General features: G+C 43.6%; 1 protein-coding gene across 1 annotated transcript; it reads left to right on the top strand.

The window, feature by feature from the left end:
- The first annotated feature begins 622 nt into the window (after window positions 1–622).
- Window positions 623–10,173, top strand: cacnb3b (calcium channel, voltage-dependent, beta 3b). Its single transcript, XM_031565466.2, has 15 exons — window positions 623–641; window positions 729–841; window positions 2,486–2,605; window positions 3,155–3,277; window positions 3,504–3,625; window positions 3,879–3,931; window positions 4,137–4,156; window positions 4,360–4,440; window positions 5,739–5,797; window positions 5,916–6,016; window positions 6,421–6,572; window positions 6,752–6,847; window positions 7,035–7,205; window positions 9,267–9,313; window positions 9,437–10,173. The coding sequence occupies exons 1-14, from the start codon at window positions 623–625 to the stop codon at window positions 9,294–9,296; spliced, it is 1,260 nt and encodes a 419-aa protein (XP_031421326.1). The 3' UTR covers window positions 9,297–9,313; window positions 9,437–10,173.
- The last annotated feature ends 3,761 nt before the right edge of the window (window positions 10,174–13,934 follow it).

Genomic DNA, 13,934 nt, shown 5'->3' with positions numbered 1-13,934 from the left:
AGAAAACAGTGGGGTGTTTGATCAGATGAAAGTGTGTGCAGAGAGATATAGCAAACGCCGCTAACACCATGAGGAGCTATAGCCACCGTGGTGGTCCAGATTGGCTAGGAGGAGGAAAAAAAAAAGCCCAAGCAACAGGCAAAAGCTGACAAAACACTTTTTTTTTTTTTTAATCCCCCCATTTAAAAGCTCCTGTTGTAACTTCCTATTCATTCCTGTGATAACTCTATCTCTATTATGGGAATATTTGACCTACGGTGAAGGTATTCATTTTCACCGGGCTATCAGAAGATGATATGTTTTAATCATACTCGGGAATCTCATCTGGTTCACTTAGCTGAGACCATGTCTTGTTAATTATGCTTTGTCTCTTCCTGGAGTGGTATCTTTAGACTGCAGGGCCCCTAGGGCTGCCTTTGATATTTAAATGATATCCACACTAATGCACTGGCTGGAGCTGACGAATTTTTTGGGACAGGAAGAGAGAGAGAGAGAGCGAGAGCGAGAGCGAGAGAGGGAGGGAGGGAGGGAGGGAGGGAAGGAGGGAGGGAGCGAGCGAGGGCGGGAGCGAGCGAGAGAAGTAGCGAGCGAGCGAGAGAGAGGGAGATAGAGAGAAGGAGAGATGGAGGGGGTGGAGACAGGTAGAGGAGGGGGGACAGAATGAAGCGGAGGTTGTTATTGTGCTATATTTGGGGCTCCTGTGTGGGTGCATCTGTCTAGAATGTGAGAAAGTCTTCCTCTTCCTCTTCCTCTTCCTCTTCCTCTTCCAGTTCTCTGTCTGTGCCCAGATGGGACCATAGGTGGCGACTGGGGATTTTTCCTTTGTGTTGAAATTCTGTTGGTGAGTTGCAGTTGCAGTCGAAGTTGCAGTTGCAAGGGCTGGTCTCATTTTGACTCGGGGGCTGTGTGTGTATATATATATATGGGTGTGTGCATGTGTGCATGATCTTGTGTGTGTGTGTAGATAGAGAAATACTCTGATCTTTTTTAAGGCGGCACATTTCTGAGTTGCTAATGATTCCTCTGCATTATCCCTGCATGTGGTTATAGACATGTTTTTTAAAAGAGCATTGTTTGGTATTAGATGTATAACATGCTAAAGTGGGGTAATAAAAAAGATGGCTGACTCGTTTGTCCCACAGAATGATTGCTGATCTTCTGTCAGACCTCTGCATGGCTGTCAGTGTGTTTCAGATCTTCTGTAGGTGAGACTCATAGCATGTGATGGCTCCAAACTGGACGGCAGCCATGTACTTGCCTTTGCGAACGACAGGGGGGGGGGGGGGGGGGGGGGGCGCTGTAATTCACACTTTTCCATCAATGACTCACGGTTAAGCCTGCCCAGAACTCACTAGTAATGAGGACACAATGACACCTTGCTCACTTTTACCTGGAGGGGGGTCATGACAGGCACTGAAAAATGAGCTGTGTCTCAGAGCGAGAGAGAGAGAGAGAGAGAGAGAGAGAGAGAGAGAGAGAGAGAGAGAGAGCAAGAGAGAGAGAGAGAGAGAGAGAGAGAGATGGGGAGAAACAGGGTGACAGAGATGGAAAGAAAAAGAGTTTAAATGTGCTTGTGTTAGCACTTTGTTGTTCTCTCAGACAGATGCCATCAACAGTACATCCGAATAGAGTGCTTTCATTGCGTTCCTGTGTGTAGCGCTCCATCCCAGTCGTGTGGACACGTTTGTGTCTTAGCTCTCCGGCATACAGTAACACCGTGATAAAGTGCCAGCATGCTCGTATTACCAGTGGTGTAGTCCAGGGTATACGCAGGTATATACGCGGAGTACACCCCCACTTATTTTTCAGTCAGCATTGCGTATACCCACTTCTCAAAACAGGGCGTTTATCCTGTGCTGTATGCTGGGCTGCTTAAAAAAAATTGCGTATAAGAGTATACCCACTTCTCCACGGACCGCTACACCACTGTATATTACCATCACAACATCTTTAAAATCCATCAGAAATGTCAATGTAGGTAGTTGTGTGATTTCCTTATCTCCTAATACAGGGCTGCATGTGAACACATTATCTGTGAGTGGAGCGATCCTAAATGACTGCCAAGTGCAGGGTTTCTGTGACTTTCAGTGCAGTCCCATCTGTTCAAGTGCCAGGGGTCAAATTGTAACCGGAGACATGTATGCGTTTTGCTGTACAGTAAGCAGTTTTGAAGAGCTGAGGGTCGAGATGCTTGTAGAATGCTTACATAGGGATTAACCTTGGACATTCTGGAGTCAGTTCCCAGTCTCTCCCTCTCTCTCCCTCTCTCCCTCTCTCTCCCTCTCTCTTTCTCTCGCTGTCTCTAATGCTTTGACCTCAGCTTGGCTGATGCAGGCACCTATTAGTGTTAGGGCTGGTACTACCTACTGCTCTCGTACCCTCTTTCTATCAGTGAGCTGACAGGGTGCTTGGCCCATCTCTCCTCCCTCTCTCTCCCTCTCTTTCTCCCTCTCCCTCTCTCTCTCTCTCTCTCTCTCTTGTGCAGGGTTCAGCCGATTCCTACACGAGTAGACCCTCGGAGTCCGACCTGTCCCTGGAGGAGGACAAGGAGGCGTCTCGGCGTGAAGCCGAGCGCCAGGCGCAGCTGCAGCTCGACAGGGCCAAGGTGTGTGGAGCTGCTTCCAACTCTACAGCATCGTAGCATCGTAGCATCTTAGCACCGCAGCATCTTAGCATCACGCTACTGTGTATCTTTATTGAAGGGGGTCTGGAATACAGTCTTCAAATTATGTGACAGATCTTTACAACCTTCCTTTCATATGAATGAGAATGAAGCATTTTTTTTGGTAATATGCTGAGCATGACAAAAAACACTTTTACATATTACATTAGCTGAAAGTTGCCAAATCCTTCCAGTGTTTATAACCTTATATCTTTTATAGACCTAAATTCAGTATCGTATGCTTACTTGCATTCTGCCTGGTACACACAAAACAGGACCCCCATTATTAAATGCTCTATTAGGGTGATTAAGCACATTCCTTTCCCTGTCCTTGTGAGTTTTGCTTGCAAGCCGTCCTCAATGGAGTCCTCCCTGCTTAATATTCAGAGCGGGACTGTATGGTCACCCTTTACAGTTAATGAATTCAGACACAGAGACAGATGACCAATGCTCACACGCCCAACGGTGATGATTTTGGTGCCCCCCTCGCAGACCAAACCGGTAGCCTTTGCCGTCAAGACGAATGTCAGCTACTGCGGGGCCCTGGACGAAGACTGTCCTGTCCAAGGTGCGGCCATCAACTTTGAAACCAAAGAATTCCTTCACATCAAGGAGGTGAGAGAGGTCACACAAGGTCAGCTGTAAGTAAGGATGGATGCATTTACGTAAACTCTCCATGGTAATTTAAATTGACAGTGAAACGTTTTGTAAGAACCAGATCAATTTATGTTTTTCTATGCCAGCTTTTAGGGGAACTCAGTAACATTACTGTAATGAATAAGAACACGAATCATAGGTAGCAAATGAAGCCATGGCCACCTTCTGTCTCTGACTGCTGTAGAAATACAGCAATGACTGGTGGATCGGACGGCTGGTGAAGGAGGGAGCGGACATCACCTTCATCCCCAGCCCAGTGAAGCTGGAAGCCATGCGGATCAAACAGGAACAGAAAGCAGCCCAGAGGTTAGTTAGCCATCGTGTGGGGGGGGGGGAGTGTGAGTGTGAGTGTGTGTGTGTGTGCAAGACATATGTGCAATGTCGGGGTTCCAAATGAATGATATATGATGGAATTACTGAGTTCATACTTTGGTTTATTGTGTACTGTGTACTACAACTATGACTGAATGCCAAATAGTGTAAGATTAGAAGAGTAACAGTAACAGTCAGTAACAGTAACAACAACAGTAACAGTCAGTAAGAGCATATTGTCCTGCAGGAAAGCTGGAAACGCTTCATCTGGAGGTTGGAGGTCCACCCCACCCTCTGCAGGTGAGCATGCTGGGAAAAGGCCCGTTGAGCCTGTGTGCCTGCTAGGGCTGCTATTGTTTCTTAATGATACTTTGCAATGGTAGAAGGCAGATTAATTCACAAATAGTCTAATTATAAATAAGCTCTGATGAATATGTATAACAAAATATTATAGCTTGCATATGTAAGCATATCTCCTAAGTGTTTGTTCTCGTGTTTTTGAAAGCCAAACAGAAGCAAAAACAGGTATGTTTTGTGTTGTGGATTGTTGTGTCAAACCCATGATATCAGCGTCGGCTAATCATTTATAAAGCTACGATCCGTCCATTTGCACAATACAAATACTACTTGTCATTTCAGTACCTCAGTGTGTTGTAAAGATGGGTCAGAAATCGCTTTCATGTTTTTTGGGGGGGAAATCATGTGTGTTTGTGTTCTCCTCACCGCAGACAGAACATGTCCCGCCGTACGACGTGGTTCCATCCATGAGGCCCGTGGTGTTGGTGGGCCCCTCCCTGAAAGGCTATGAGGTAAGCCCCATGTAACACACCCACCATTCCAATATTGAGTCGACGAAGCTGCTTGTGTCTGTGTGTACATGTGTGCATGTGTGCATGCATGCGTTCGTGTGTGGATGTTCAAGTGCAGTGCAGACCTCCTGCGCATCAGTGTGAGTGTGTGGCTGTAATTGTGTGTGTGTGATCTTGTGTGTGTGTGTGTGTGTGGGGGGGGGGGGGGGGGGGGGGTTGTGTGTGTGTGTGCATGTGTTGTGTGTGGGGGTGTGTTGTGTGTGTGTGTGTGTGTGTGTGTGTGTGTGCACACGCTAGTGTGTGAGTGTGAAATATTCATGCTCTGCTCCACTGAAACGCTTTGGGGATGTTTCACAGGCGTACGTCAGCCTGTTCTCTCCCAGGCAGTGGTGAGAGGTAGGGGAACAGGAGCAGGAGCAGGAACAGGAGCAGTGATTCTCTCCCCTATTTCAGGAGTCATCCATTCTCAATCGCCAGTCTAAATTAAACCACACCACCAGCAGCACCACCTCATACAAAGCGCATTAAACTTTCAGTGCTCCCTCGCCAACGTTCCTCGGCTCTCCTCCGCCCGTCTCCGTCTCCCGCCTGCTTCTTGTTCTGTTCTGCCCCGCTGTCTCCTAGCGGCAGTGCTATTCCCTTTTGAGGCTTACACAAAGCATGTGAGCAGAGATGGCACGGTTTCATCTCGTTTAATGCATTCCTTTTGGAGCAATGCTTCTGCTCTGGAACTCCTGGTTTTGGAGGAGAATATTGGCTGCCCATATCGTTTTAGTAGAGACAAAATCTTTCAAAATGTACCTTTCTCTGTTACATTAGGGTCCATTTGGGTAGTGCAGTGACATGGATAATGATGTCTGTACTGTAACTATATATCAATTAGTAATAATAGCAATCTATTATGCCACCATGAAATATGCCACCATGAAATATATATGATTTTAAATGTTCTATATTCAATAAACAGATATACGTTATATTTAATTAACAGTATCCACTCTTTACAGTTCGTTTTCATGGACGTGGTCAATTTATTTGCCTTTATCTCATGACAGAATGATGCGTGTATCATCTTCATTCACTAGTAGCATACATGGTGTCATTGTAGTGTTTTAAAAATATACTCACTAGATGTCCACACAGTAACTGCTGCTTGACATATTTCTGTAATATTCATAATATACTTCTCTACTATACTACTCTACTATAAGTGAAATGTGTTCACATCAACTCATGAGGTTTAGTCTTAATGACTGAGTGTTGTGTTTAATTGGCCTTTCACACTACCTTACCCACAGGTCACAGACATGATGCAGAAAGCTCTCTTTGACTTCCTGAAGCACAGATTTGATGGGAGGTGAGCGCTGTTTTTTTTTTTTTTATGTTTCATCAGAGGTATATATATATATATATATACGTCTTCTGGTGGCAGGGTGGCACCTGTGGTTGGGATCTTATATTCATGTCTTTGGCAGAATCTCGATCACGCGGGTGACCGCTGATCTATCTTTAGCCAAGAGGTCCGTCATCAACAAGAAAGCCATCATGGAGAGATCCAACACTCGCTCCAGTATTGGTGAGTCAAGCGCTTGGATCACCTACACTCGAAATGCATACAGATACTTCCCATGACAAGCCAACACCAACACATACTATGTATATTTATGTTTGTACAATGTGTACATTTTGCCGAAAACACAGAACATCATAAGACATAGGTCCAGGGTAGCAATGGCGGGCACACTAAGTATAGTGTTCTCAAAGAAGTGCTTGCACCTCTACAATAATTACAAAATTACGTTTCTCAGTATTTCTATTTTGTTTCTCAATATTTCATTTAATTTGGTTATGTTGTCGTTTTCTGCTCTTCTTGACTCTGACTTGACATCTTGACTCATGTTCATATTATTCATGTTTGTCTCATTTGACATACATACCGTTTGATATTTGCTCGTGTCATCTGCATGTGTGTTATTGCAGCGGAGGTCCAGAGTGAGATCGAGCGGATCTTTGAGTTGGCTAAGAGCCTGCAGCTGGTGGTGCTGGACGCGGACACCATAAACCATCCAGCTCAGCTTCTCAAGACTTCCCTGGCCCCCATCCTCGTCTACGTCAAGGTGTCCTCACCAAAGGTACAAACTTTATGTCACTGCATAAATGTGGACAAAATCGTCATAAATCAGGCAAAAATGTATGGATTTATCAAATTAATGTCCCTCCATTTTTTTTTGCTCACCATCCTCACAGGATGTTGGTATTCACTCATTCAAATGTACTCCTCCTCGTTTTTTGCTCTCACTCACCCTCTCAGGTCCTGCAGAGACTCATAAAGTCCCGAGGAAAATCGCAGAGCAAACACCTCAACGTTCAGATGATGGCTGGAGATAAACTAGTGCAATGTCCTCCGGTACTGGCCTCTCTCCGCTCACATCACACGTACTTCAGTACACAGTTCTCTTAATGGACAACACTTCAGAATTCAGAAGTTTATTTAAGTTCACTAATGCTCTCCACTCTGCACTGTGTACGGTAAGGTGTGACAGTTTGAGGCCAGTAAACTCACACCGCACCCTATTTTCTGATGTCCATTTCAGGAGATGTTTGATGTTATTCTGGACGAGAATCAGCTGGAGGATGCCTGTGAGCACTTAGCCGAATATCTCGACTTCTACTGGCGCGCCACCCACTTTCCCGGATCCGCCCCCGTCTATCCTTTAGTAGAGCAAAACGCCGCCACCCCACCCTCAGCCAACTCCAGCCAACAGGTCTGCTGAGTGGCCTGTGTGATTATGCTATTAACTGCACATGTTCCTTATTTAGAGAGTCTGACCTCATGCTAATTTGATATACATTACAGTTTTTCTCGATTGCTTTGGCACATTTTTCCATTCACTGTTTACTTTTTCAAAACAGCTCACACACAGCCCTTAACAGAAGCTGAAACGACCAAAACACTTTATGATGTTTGCAGAATGACACCACCTTCTCAAAACTTATCACACACCCATCAAAACCAAACATTTCCATCAAAACCTACAAATTGTGCTCAATTGAAAATTTATGTTTTCTCATTTATTTAACAATGGATAACAAAACTTAAACTACAGCTATCAATATCAACCTCTGAAACCATCACTTCAACTTTTGTGCAACACCCTCACAGTATTGACTATTTTCAAAATGACAGGTTTCAATTTACAGTAAAAAGGTCAAATCTGTTCTGCAGTGAACGTTCTCCCCCTGCCACCAGTGTGGGCCAGTGTGTTGATTCTGTAAAAATAGTGCAATAGGCTGTAAATATACAGTAATCAGAATTCTACCGTATATGTTGTAAATTACTTTAGTGAAACTATAGTACTACATTGTATTGTGGCAACACACTTTACAAAAGTATAGAAATGGTTGTTGCCAAGAGTGCAAATACAGTGAAACACAGTACAGTAAATTGACTGCAAAGGCCAGCAAAGTGTCATTGTCATTGCCGAACGTACAAACAATTGATGCCACAGTATGACGGCTCAGGTATGGCTAAACCCCTTGGCCAGCATGTCTCATGGAGAGGTAATGATTGACTACGTGATCAATGACTGTTGCCCTACTGTAATTTCATTAGAGCATCTTACATGTACCACGTCCCCTGACAGGGGCCCCTCTACCCTACCACGGCCTCTTCCTTGTCCTCATCCTTGTCCTTGCTAAGGTTGTTTGTGGTGGCCTCCTTGATCCATGCTTGGTATCAATCTCCAATCTTTTGACCTCTTTTAGAGGTTGAGAACTACTTGATTAGTTGTGCACAGAGAGTTCACACAGGTGCTGACGATATTTAGAATATAGAGAGCAGTTTCAGTTGGCTGCTACTAGGTGTTTGCAATGTGTTGACATGGTTATTCAGTTAGGTTTTGTGTCTTTCTCTGAGAAGTGTGTTAACTGTTTTGAAAAGTGTGTTAAAACTCAAAGAAATTTGTGTGAAAGCAATGAGAAATAGTTAACCCATTCGCCAGAGAAGACTCTTGCTGTGCAAAGAAGATGTGAGCATTAGATTAAGTTGACCCATGATTCGCTAAATGTGTGAAAGCAATCGAGAAAAACTGTAGTACTGGCTGTTAAGAAAGCTAATTTGGCACCTAGAGTGTTAGCCGACATTGCAGTACTATGAGTGTGACAAATCCATCTTGTCATTTTTGACCGTTTGACGTTCATGTGGTCAATGTGTGTGGACTTCTCCAGTATTTGTATATATATATATATATATATATATATATATGTGCACTGCATTCCTTTTGCACATGGAGAATGTAGGCATGTGCTGGATCTTGTTGAGCATTGTATTACATAATGTCAATCAAGACAGAGACCTTAAAGGTGCGGTCTGCGATTCTAAAACACTTTTTGTCAAATTCATTGAATTGCTCCTCAGGGTCCTCACAGTCCTCTAGGTGTTCGTTCAGTGTTTGTGCTCCAAAAAACACTCTGGTGTCCATGACACACAGTCCTGCCTCTGAAATTGGAAACAAACATAGTGTCACTTAGTTTAGTGCCATAAACAATCTCAGCCAATCAACATGGGCGCTCCAGAGGCACGGAAGGGGAGGGGTATAATTTGATTGGCCGTTGAGCACAAATGTCAACAAGTTTTCGCAAAACCGAAACAGGGATTCCATCGTCCACAAATACTTGCTATCACTTTTCATAAGCCATACTCAAAATACACACATAGTGATGGTCCCATTATGAAATTTTTGTCATATTTTCACAAGACATTTTGAGTTATATAATAATGGTAACATTTGCAGTACTTTTTGCAATTGCCTGTTATTTCTTCTCAGTTCTCAGAGACACAAGAATTAATTGAATGAGCACTTCAAACATCTGGGTAAGTTGAAGACCTTACTCCAATGTCACCCACCCATCATCAACTAAGGTCTTGCTCCATTTCAAGATTTCCAATTCTAATCCCTCTTTATGTTCTTCTCCTTTGCTCTGCCACTCTTGACAGGTGGGTCCAAGTGGAGAAGGAGCTTCCGGACCGATGCTGACTAGAGCCTCTGGTTCTCCAGGGCCTGTGAATCTCAGCCTCCCCGACCGAGGGCTCAGAGCTGGGGACCCAGAGGCACAGCAGGATGGAGAGTTGGAGGCTGAGGAGGCTGAGGAGGAGGAGGAGGAGGAGGAGGAGGAGAATCTGCTCCCTTCGATCTAAGAGCACAGACGGTGACTTAAGACCCATCCAAGCTGCCAACCCTGCCTCTTTCCCACCCTCTGGAACACACATGACTCAGGACCACCTGCTATAGCACAATACCCCCAATCCCTGCCCAGTCCCTGCCACCCCCACACACACACATACACACACACATACATACATACATAAAAACACACACATACACACGGTAGACTCGCCGCTGGTCCTAACATCGCCACGACGAGTGTACATGGCACAGAAGGTTGAACAGATTATTGGCTTTCTTCATTGCTCCCAGCTGACCTCTGACCTCAGGAGAGGTTTCCCTATCAGAGCACACTGCCCCACTTATATCACTCGCAGTCAGGCAGCACAAGGCTCTTCTGCTTCGCTGCTCGTAGGACATTCAGTGTCCACGTTTGCCCACCGCTATTAGCCTCCACCTGGAGTTACAGCCACGTGTGTCGTCTCTGATCAGCCTGGCATCCGTGGCGTGGGGTGATTGTGAGTTGGCACTGCAGAAGGGGAATCGTCTGCCCACCGCGGAATGGAAACCCAACAACAACAACAACAACAACAACAACAACAGGCCGTATTTTATGATTACGCATGAGCAAAAGCAAGCAATAAAATAGCTGGGGACCTTGTTTGAGCCTGTGATTCTGGGGTGGAAATTAGATTGAGTGGTCAAAAAGGTTCAACTTGTGTCAACTTTCCTTAGATTTGCAACAGCCATTAGTGTTGTGCCAGTTTGTTAAATAACTTTTATGGTTCAGGGAATGGAGTCACTATACTTCATAGTCATTTGTGTCATTGAGGCCCCCGGGTGTTGGATTTCACAACTGGGGCGTGAAAATGAGTCTAACTGCCATTTTCTTTTGTTTTACTTCAAAATCACAAAAACTGCATGTATTTGGTTAATCTTATTTCACATGTTTGCCACTTTTTTGTAAAGTGTTACATTGCACATATTCTCACTGTTGCTGTGAGTTACTGACAACAACTCTTGTGGTTTGTTGTTGTTTTGTCTTAATTTTACACTGGGCTCTTGCAGAACTTACAAGAAAAGTGACACTTCCCAGAAATATGAATTCAAGCTGTATTTTCAGAGAGAAAAATCTGTGAATTTCGAACCTCTTTTTTTTGTTTTTGTCCTTATTACACGATTTTGTGCTGGCAATGACATGTGTGGTTTAGGTGGGGTGTGACAGACAGCTCTTTCTCATTTTAACAGGGAACAGAGTAGAATGTCACCAAAAAGAATGGCAAGCAACAATGTCATGATTCTATTCAGAATTTGGACATCAGCATTAACAGTCATCACCAACTCTCTGACCTTTCAAAACTCCTCTACAAGCTCTCTGTCTCTCTCTCTCTCACACACACACACACACACACACACACACACACACACAATTACAGAAGAGTAACCCAGAATGTACAGTACTCTTGCATGCCTTACCGCTATATGGCCTCTAGTCTGGCCATTTAACACTCCAGCACAGGAGTCATCTTATACTAATGTCTTACACCACCACTGTGTACACCTCAGTCCTTCTCTAAACACACTTTACAGTGCTGTTAATGTATAAGGATCTTAGCGACCTCTAGTGGTGAATAAAATGCAATTGTGGCCAGGGTTGCACTCAACTAAATTCCCTAGAATTTAAACACGGAAAATGATTTGGAAAGGAATGACAGTGATTTCAGTGACAGATCTGACAATCAAACGCACAAATGCCACTGTTATTTTGTATTTTGTCATGTGTTTTTAACATTTTCTGTTGTCTCTAATCTCTTAGATCTCCTTTCTTCTTTTGCATGCAGTTGCACAGCCTATTGAACCGTAGCAACACTAAGTCCTTTTTCTCTCCTCTAACTGCTAGAAAGTTGTTTTGTTTTGTCCATAAAAGAACAGAATTTCTAAATGCCTCAAACAAGACATGTATGTTGTGAGTTCAAATTTCCTCAGCTGCAAATATTTTTTAAATTTGATGCCAAACCTCTTCAAGAAACACTAGCCCTCAATCATATTTGGTGCATAATTGAATCATATGTGACTCGTAAAAAATGGCCAGCACAGATTTAGTATAGAATTCTATTGAGTTGTCTTGAAATATCGTTAACACTGGCATATTATCAGTGGGATTGGCTGTGGAGTTGGCGTCTGAAGATAGACAAATGTTTCAAATGTTCTCGTGCTCTGTGGGGAAATCTCAGCATGAATGCTTCCGGCTGCTTCCGTCATCTACACACTCACACAGCTGCACTGCGCCTCCTGGGCCTAAGCTCACAGCTCACAGCTCACAGGTCTGGCATCGTTTGCTTTGCCTGCATTTATTTCTCAGCATATTACATAGTGTGGAAACACACATCATATCTATCAGCGAGCTTTTGGGGTTAGACAAAAAAAAAATGCATACACAAAGATGCATCATGTGATAACTAAAGCACATATTTATTTATATTTATATATATATCATATATATATAAAAAAAAACATGAATACCGTGGGTTGCATGAGGGGACAAGGGGTGTGGTAATGTAGCAGTGAGATAAAACAGCTTTTTCAATATCCTACTCGTAAAGGTATTTAGCTGCATTGAAAGTCATCTTGCCATTGACTTCCTGATGTATCAGCACAAAACGACATAAAGATCGATCAGCACTGGCATTTCACATGTCTCGTACACGTTAATATAATGTTGCCGTTTATATCAAGCTTCGACGGGACCATAGTTGATAAGTCATCAACAGATTCCTGTGACCCTCCCTCTTTTTTGAAAAAAAAAATGTAATATAATCATGTACGCTGAAGCACAGTTACATGTTTTTGTCTGTAAGAGATCAGCTCTTCCTCCCACTTCCTGTCATGGCATACTTCTTCTTCCTCCTGGTAATTTCGACAACAACAACAACAACAACAATCCAGGGAAGTGCTCTTTGGAAATCCAAAGCACAATTTTGTTTTGGTGGTGGTGGGGGTGTTTTTTCTTTTTTCACTTTTGTTGTTGACAGACATACTGTACCCAAATTCTGTATGCAATACTGAGTCTACCACTGCCTCCACTGCAACAGGGGTCCAGATCAACACAATTGCACTATCTTTATTTTTTATGTCTGCTTTCGAATGCAATAAATTGCACTGATGATGAATACAGTACTCACTGCTGATACTTACAATGGTATTCTAATCTGACGACGTTTCCCAATCGCCACCTTTCTGGAAGGTAAAGATGAGTGAATCAATAAATTGTTAATGAATAAAATGTTCTCTGATGCTGTATAGAATACCTCTCTATTCAATAAAAAAAAATGATAGAGGCTGAACATTTAGTTGATGTTATTTACAATGTTTTACAGTGTTCTTTCTTGCTAAGCTCCATCAGAAAAAGAGATATTTAGCTGCTGGAAGGTGACAGTGTCTTCACATCCATCAGATGTGTGTCAGCAGTTTCAACAGACAGGGGGCAGTATAGGAAAACTTGGTGACAGCACAAAGAAAAAAAACAACACTGAATTCACTTACTGTGGATGAATGCCTGGCATTGTGGTATTCTACAGGGATTGAAATGACCTTTTGCAGTTAAGGATCCACTGACCAGCATTAGTGTTCAAGCCAAATACTGGGGGCTGTGAGATGAGATAGCAGCAGGTACACAACACGTATCCTTTCCATTTTCATTACATTTAGCAGACGCTTTTATCCAAAGCGACTTACAAGGATGTATACACATTTTACATTTACACCGATGGCACACTGCACATCAGGAGCAATTAGGGGTTCAGTGTCTTGCTCAAGGACGCTTCGACAGGGAATCGAACTAGCAACCTTCTGATTACTAAACGACTTCTCTACCCCCGTACCACTGTCGCCCCGTCATTAGAAATCTCTGTGCATCAGGGCCTCTGCCTTGTCTGCAAACAGGCATTTCATACAGTGATAAATAAGATAATGCAATGTTATACAATACTGTTCACCACTAGGGGGCCACAACACTGATGCTGGGGGTACAGTGGTTAGCCTTGCTGCCTTCAAAGCGGTGCACCCCGGAATTTGATTCCAAGCCACTGCCAGATGCCCCTTGTAAATCGCTTTGGATAAAAGTGTCTGCGATAAACTTTACCTTTACAATACATCTGAAATGGCAATGTTGTAGGAGGGAACATTGTAATTAAAACATAAAGTGGTAGATTAACCAGCATTACCGTGGATTGACCCTACGTGTAGTTTGGCGCATCAATCTCAGCCTGTGTTTCTGTGGGGCCCAGTGTGCCTGTCTCTGGCTGGAGGGCTGCTGAGACGGGTGTGGAG

The sequence above is a fragment of the Clupea harengus genome, chromosome 4, assembly GCF_900700415.2.
Source record: "Clupea harengus chromosome 4, Ch_v2.0.2, whole genome shotgun sequence".
Lineage (NCBI taxonomy): Eukaryota > Metazoa > Chordata > Actinopteri > Clupeiformes > Clupeidae > Clupea > Clupea harengus.
Note: the sequence above shows the minus strand (reverse complement) of the source record. Positions and strands in the feature narration are given on the sequence as shown.

Excerpts from the sequence above, each read along its gene's own strand:
- cacnb3b (XM_031565466.2), top strand. Across the intron at positions 842-2,485 it reads TTTGTGTTGAAATTCTGTTG|GGTTCAGCCGATTCCTACAC; the intron begins GTGAGTTGCAGT and ends TCTCTTGTGCAG. Across the intron at positions 7,206-9,266 it reads CAGCCAACTCCAGCCAACAG|TTCTCAGAGACACAAGAATT; the intron begins GTCTGCTGAGTG and ends ATTTCTTCTCAG.